General features: G+C 37.8%; 1 protein-coding gene across 2 annotated transcripts in view; it reads left to right on the top strand.

The window, feature by feature from the left end:
• Nucleotides 1-2154: 2154 nt before the first annotated feature.
• The window catches only part of LOC127654790 (TRAF3-interacting protein 1-like), a 42293-nt gene continuing 36726 nt past the window's right edge, over nt 2155-7721 (top strand). For both annotated transcript variants that reach the window (XM_052142215.1, XM_052142214.1), the window contains exons 1-2: nt 2155-2405; nt 5769-5837. In XM_052142215.1, coding sequence (XP_051998175.1) covers nt 2283-2405; nt 5769-5837 — 192 coding nt within the window. In that variant the 5' untranslated portion in view covers nt 2155-2282. The remainder of the gene's footprint in view (nt 2406-5768; nt 5838-7721) is intronic.

The raw sequence follows: 7721 nt of genomic DNA, 5'->3' as shown, positions 1-7721 counted from the left end.
ATGGTTGCATACAGGAGCCAGGTGTTTGGCAGGGTGTGGTGCAGTGAATGTATTGCTGACTGTTGTAACCTTATTTGTAAAAAATGTTACGAAGATATCTGCTGTCAGTGATGTGTGGTGGAGGGGGAGGACAGAGATGTGTGTTGAATGTTCTAAATAAGCTATGTCTGTGGGGCTGTTGATCTTGGTCTGGTAATAGGAGGTTTTTGCAGCTTTAACGTTATCTGAAAAAGTTGCAAGCAGAAGTTGATATTAACCTAGATCTGCTGGATCTCTAGATTTACGCCATCTCCTCTCAGCTGCTCTGAGATCAGTCCGATGTACACGAAGAACGTCAGACAGCCAGGGGCTGGGTGTTGTAGTACGAGCTGGTCTAGAGGAGAGAGGACAAATGTTGTCTAGACAGGTTGTTAAAGTAGAGTTAAGTGTGTCTGTGGCAGTGTTTACATCAAGCGTGGAAAATAAATGTAATGTGGGAAGAGAGGCAGAGACATCAGTGGAAAGGCAAGAGGGTGAGAGGGAACAGAGGTTACGGCGAAAGGAAACCAACGGTGGAGTCGGTTTTACTATAGATGGGAGAATCGTGTTGAATTGAACAAAGTAGTGATCAGAGACATGTAAAGGTGTAACAAGAATATTTGAGGTGATATAGTTACGTGTAAAAATGAAGTCCAGCGGGTTGCCCGATCTGTGAGTTGCTGTGGTGTGTAGTCTTTCCAAATCAAATGAGGCCAGAAGAGTATTCAGTTCAGTGGCCTTGGGCTTGTCTTGGTGTATGTTGAAATCACCAGGAACCACAAGTGGCCTGCCATCCTCTGGCACGGAGGACAGCAGGACATCCAACTCCTCAAGAAAGCTTGTCAGCTGACATGGAGGGTGATATATGACAACAAAATGTATTTTTGTGGGATGCATTGTAGTAACTAGGCCTGTGGTGAAAAAGTCATTCAGTTATTATGAATGAGCAAACCTGTTCCCCCACCCCTACTGGTATGACGAGGGGTGTGAGAGAAGGAGAAGTTGTTGGAGAGAGCAACAGGTGTTGCTGTATCCTCAGGACGTATCCATGTCTCTGTCAGTGCCAGGATGCTGAGGGTGGACTGTGTGGCAAAGGCTGGAATGAATGCAGCTTTGTTCACAGCAGACTGGCAGTTCCAGAGTCCCACTGAGAACGAGAGCGAAGTTGCCATTGGTTGTGTGGGTTGCGTTTGGTCTTGCATCTGTATCTTGTGAACGTTCTACAACAGATAACAGGGATGTGCTTGAAGGCATGTGTTATTAGTGAACTAGACATGTTAGTATGTAGAAGTAAAATAATAAGAGATAAAAATACTTAAGTGCTATGGTGAGTGGCGCTGTGTCAGTGTCCTTGCTCGGTGGACTCACACAGGTAGACTCGCTGGTCTTTACCCAAGTAGGTCTTCACACGAGGAGGGCTTGACACGAGGGCTACCACTTCCACGAGAGTAGAGGTGCTTATTGATAGTTTAGGAGAGCTGTAGGCCAGAATGAATGTCAAAGCACATCCTGGATTGTTAGATTCTCTGCTAAACGTTTCCCTGCATATTCTAAATCTGTGCGAGTCAGGGGGTGCTAAGGTGGGATGTCCATCTTATTTGCTTTCAATAAGTACTATTGAGCTCTCAACCAATGATGCACTGGAGCTACACAAGGACCGCCTCCCTCATTTCCATGTTGCACACAGAAAAGTTTAAATAAATACATGTATAAATAAATAAATATATATGGGAATAAATAAATATGGAAATAAATATATGTGGGAATAAATAAATATTAAAAAAATAAATGAACACATAAATACAATTTTTTAAAACAATGCAAAATAAATGAATAAATAAAAAAAAAGTTAAAAATAAATATAGAAAATAATAAATGAATAAAGTCATACAATAATAAATTCAGGAATAAATGTAATTAAAAACTAATTATATTAGTTTTATCAAGACATTTATTCCTTTAGTTATTTTTTTATTATTACATTTATTTATTTATTATTTTTGCAGGTTTGGACCTCCATAGTATGGGTACTAAACTCGATAGAAATAAAAGAAACAAAGCACTTGACATGATTTTGGACAACTCTGATTGTGTCCGCGCAGGCGCAGAATTGGCACAATGGCGGATTGTGGGACAGAAAGCTATCGCCACGGCAACAGCAGCAGAGTTTAGCGGGCAGAAATCTGCAGCTAGCAGAACACCAACACAAGATTAATTCAATAAAGACGCATCTTTTACACTAAATACCGCTTTAGTTTGTTGCTATGAACGAATCAGTGGCCAAAAAGACCCAGGAGAGTTTGGGGAAAGTGATTAAAAAGCCTCCACTGACAGAAAAACTGCTCAGCAAACCGCCGTTCAGATACCTGCACGATATATTCAGTGAGGTGAGTTATTAAACACATTATTGTTACATAAATACTGCTTTATTTATCCAATTTTCTGCGCATTATGCTTTAAATACTTAAAATGCAGTTTATAGATAGCAGTAGGCTAACCTGCTAATGTAGCCTGCTCATGGTCGTCATATTATAAAAAGATGTTTCATAATACTTCAGTCTGAATGTGTCCGCTCTCTAAAGTCTCATACAACCCAGAACCTAAATGTTTCATCATCTAAGGTCGTGATGAATGTACAGAATGTTGAGACTATGTTTCTGTATTGATGGTGGCGAGCAGAATAGAATAATTGATACAGCAATGCAACAGACGTGGGACAGTGTATAAAATAGCATAACTTAAATACTGCACAATGGTCAGTATTATGTGTTAGACAATACAGTGTACACTATATTGAGCAAAGGCTATACAAAAAAAGGAAAACCATGCAATACAGTACAAATACAACACAAAATAGTGTGCAATAAACATTACAGTACAAAAGATTAGAGATAATGTTCATACAATGCCAAAGGCAGCTTGGGTGTTGTGTGATTTAAGTCACATGGCTCTTGTTGAGCCGTTAACCTGGTTACTGGGCATAGGTCTGTCCACATGGTTATGCAAACAAAACTAAAGAGTCCAGGACACCACAAGTGTAAATCATCACATATTTAGATAACATGTCATGATAATAGCTATTAGATATTGATCAATATCAAAAGTCAAAAGTTTTGGTGCCTACAAAGTTCTGGTAGATACTTGGATTGTATGGACCTACAGAGCTGAGATAGTCTTCTAAAATCTTCATTTGTGTTCAGCATATTAAGTCATACACATCTGGTATAGCATATGTAAATGAGAATTTTCATTTTTGGGTGAACTATCCCTTGTAGCTATACAGCATTTTGAAACTGAAAATCACCTTAAGATGAAAGTAGAAAGATTGTTACTGATAATTAATTAAGGCTTACATGGTAAAATGTAATTAGTTGACCTTACTTAGATTTTTCTAAGCAATCAGTTTGCATGCTTTTTCTAAGTAAACGTTCTTATTTGGCTCAAGTAAACTGAACTTATTTTTTTATTACATTAACTAGTTACAAGTAAACTTAACTCATCTGTGATTAATGGATAATCTTTTTATTTAACCATTTAAATGGAGTTCTAGCAAGTCTTATACAGTATAAGGGAAATTATGACTGGAATCTCGGTTAGCCAAATGGCACATTGGATTGTCCTCAGTAGGCTACTTCCAAGTGAACATAAATCTGCACTTTTGTAAAGTACAGTTGAGTAAAGAAAAATGGCTTAAATTTAACATGCTCCATGTTTACCAGAGGTAACACTAATCACCCTCATGGTGTCTTCACACAAATCACAACTATCAACCAGCTTCAACAAAGCAACAAAATATAGTCAAAAGAATTAAAACTATACATATTTTTAAAATATCAATTATTATTTTTCTACATAAGATTCCTTGTTTTAACCAAACATAATTTATTCAAGTGCAAGGGCTTATGGGTAATCCACACTGCTGCAATTTTGTACTTGATCATTTTGAGATAGTAGTACTCTAAGCCAAAGTTTAAAGAACACATACACTGATGAGCCAAAACATTATGACCATTTACAGTTAAGCAAATAATGTTGATCATCTCCTAACAAGGCCACATGTCAGGGTCTGGGTAGATTAGATGGTAAGCGAACAATCAGTTCTCGTAGTCACCGTGTTGAAAACAGAAGAAATGTGCAGGAGAAAAATCAGAGAGACTGTTTCAAGGGCCAAATGAAGGCATTGCGAGGGCAACGAAGGCTATCCCATCTCATCTGAACCGACACAAGTTCTACTGTGGCACAAGTCACAGAATGATGTTAATGATGGTTACAGGAGGAATGTGTCACAGCACGTATAGGGCTGCGTAGCCGCAGACCTGTCAGAGTTCCTATGATGACCCCTCTCCACGGTTGTGATGTATAATATACAGTAGGTAGATATTAGGCCTAATCTGTGAATTAACAATGTGTATATAACATGAAATCAGACAACCCAAACAAGATCAACACTGACTGATATACAAAGAACAAAAAAAAAATGCCTGTATGGTCCAGAAATGAGACAATTAACGGGTATTTCATGAGGATGATATGAAGTAGACTGTTTCAAATATTCATCTTCACCCTGCAGCTGAACAGCTCTGATAATAATAGCCTAATAGCCATAGTGATCTTGCTTCTTTTCATATCAAACGCCATTATCATGTCGAATTAATGTTTACGTTTTGAAGCATTACCTAATTAAATGTATACTTACATTTTGGATATTGAGCAGCTCGTGATTTCCAGACACGTGTATAACTGGGGTTTAACAAATTGTATTACTTCTCATTCGGCACTTCATCTCTAAAGGCGAATTAATGAGAAAAAATGTATTTGTTTTTTTACAGTGGGAATAAAACTAGCGCTCTGTCCCTTTATGAGACTGATGCACAGAGAGCGATGATGATGAAACATATACACAGAGATATGGATTTTCAGTCTTATAGAAATAAATTGTTGCATAAATGTAAAATATGTCTGTGAACACGGAATGTGCGGGGATACTTAAAATGTTGCAAAACATGTTAAATAACAACAAATTTTATTTTCTGCTATTTTCTACACATTGGTAATAGCTGCTGCTAAAACACTTGGAAAAGAGCAAGTACAGTGCTAGAAGAGTGCACTCGGTGTCTGCACGATCTTGTGCGTGCACATGACTGTGCCTTTGCTCGTCCAGTATATTATGCATTTGCGCATCTTTGTGAGATAAATATACTCGCGCTCGATCCTCTGTTAGAAGACTTCGTTCGCTCTGTGTAATTTTGGTGCTCTCTTGCTTGTTGTTTGCTTGTGACAGTTCTTGCAACTGGCCTGAATCTTTCTCACACTGGCCCCTGGCCAACTGGCATTCCTTATTGTCGAGCCCTGAACTTACCGTGAAGACACCACTTAATTCCGCACCGCTTAACTCCGCACAATGGAGTTGGAATGCACTCAGCTGAACAAACTATGTTATGACACCAACTCTAAATCACCCCAAACATTGTTTTCTTCATTATATGTTCTGAAAAATGTTTCATATCTGTGCATATCTGAAAACATATACGCCAATACGATATATCTGTGAAAAGCTAATATCGGCCGACCACTACAAATTTATGTATGCCAATTTGAGCCACAAGAATTGGGAATAAAACATGCCTATTTTTTTTCTTAATTTTTTATCATTAAGTTACATTTCCCAGCCCAAGTAAATCCTTACTTTTAAGCCCTGTATGTATTTTCATTAATGCAAAATGTACTTTTTGGTTTTCCAATGTTTCCAGGTAATTCGTACCACAGGCTTTATGAAAGGACTTTATGGAGAGGCAGAGATGAAGTCAGATAATGTGAAGGTAAAATGCCTTTAACAGTTTGTCTTTTTAGAATGTTTTAGGACTTAGTTCATCCATAAATTAACATTATGTCTTATGTGGAACACAAAAGAGGATGTTGGGAAGAATGTAAAGGACTGAAAGCCTCAGTCACCATTTACTTTCATTGTACAACAAAAATATTCAATGAAAGTGAATGGTGACTGAGTATCCTTTTGTGTTCACTGGCAGAAAGAAAGCCTTACAGGTTTCGAATAACATGAGGGTGAGTAAATAATGACAGAATTTGCATGTTTGGGATGAACTATCCCTTTAAAAGAAATGTTAGGCTATACAGTACATGAATGCATATTTAGCATATATGTGCAAACCAGAGATTGCAATTCTGCCTTAAAATCATGACAATTTAATGGTCTTCTACAATTAATCCTCTTATTTGCATTTGATATATCATGTTACAATTGTATGTGTATGTGTGCAAAGTGAAGAGTTCAAGTGTGATCCTGCTCCAAATGCTGGCCAGAGCCCGTGTGAGCTGTAAGGCCCATTATCACACCACCCGGGCCTGAGTAGCCATGTTTCCACTATTGGGTCAGTGTTAGCCAGGGCTATCAACTGATCAGAAGGGGCCAATAGCCTCGGACCTCGAGCTGTGAGACCAAAATCGATCTGCATTCCCACCATTGGGCCAATAGCCTGCAGCGTTGCTCGAAAACCCACCCTTGATGTGACACCATGGTGCCAACGTCACACACACCCTGGCTATTTCACAAGCAAGAGGGAAGCTCAAGCAGAGATATCATGTTATTTATTTAGCTAGAATATCAAGTTTATATCGTTTGTAAACTTTAGCCAGCTAGCAAGAAAAGTTAGTGTTGACAACTTACCGACTTACTGGAATTGGGGAGGAAATGTGATTTATTTGTTATGAAAATAATGTTAGCATGCAAAACATTTGATAAGTCCTAGAAATAGGCCTTTTTCCTTTTGCAAAATGTAATTTATTATTTTATTCCTTATTAGATTTTTTATGAAACTTACGTGGTGGTTAGAAAAATTCTGATGGCATGGATATTCTGTAGCTAGTAAATTGATAAACACAGTTGAGTATGTAAAATCATAACAGATTGTGTCAGCAAACAGGTTTTTCTGCCTCTGGGAGCTCATTTGGGACCTCAGAAAGTATAAAAAGCATTAAATGGGAACACAGACAGTTGCACTTCATTATAACCAGCAAAGCAGAAATACAGAAACAAAAGAGAGTTAATGGAGTGAACACATCATCAAGCTCCTTTTGTTGATGTATAGTTGTGTTCAAAGGACCATGTCAATATTATTAGCCTATATTTACATTTACATTTATGCATTTGGCCTTATATGAGCCTAAGGTAACTAAGCGACACCACCAAAAAATGTTGTAGGTTAAAGATGATGAGGGTGTTACCAGAAAGGTTGCAGGCTCAAATACCACAATGAATGATCCTTGCGCGATGCTCTTAATACCAGTTGGCTCCAGGGGGACTGTCCCTGTAACTAAACATAGTTTGATTGCTCAAATAAATTCTATTGGACTTAGATGTGTATCAATAAATGAACATTTATTATTTTCTGTTCTATTCAGCCATGTACACACTGCAAACATTTGGGAGTTACAACTGCATGTAAATGCGGCTGTGAATCCCTTAAATTATTGTGTACATAATACAGGAGTCACACCTAAAATTCGGATTGTTGACAGTGATAATCATTTTGCAGTTGTTGCATCTTGCAAATGTTTAACCATTTTGGTGTTATTTAACAAAAAAGAATTAACAGAATTTGTCTTAACGTCCTGCAAATTTGAGTAAACTTCACTCTCATCCACACAATTTTGGTTGACATCTCAGTTTTTTGTTTCAGAACCAC

Source organism: Xyrauchen texanus, chromosome 14, assembly GCF_025860055.1.
Source record: "Xyrauchen texanus isolate HMW12.3.18 chromosome 14, RBS_HiC_50CHRs, whole genome shotgun sequence".
Classification (NCBI taxonomy): domain Eukaryota; kingdom Metazoa; phylum Chordata; class Actinopteri; order Cypriniformes; family Catostomidae; genus Xyrauchen; species Xyrauchen texanus.
This window is presented reverse-complemented; position numbering and strand designations above follow the sequence as displayed.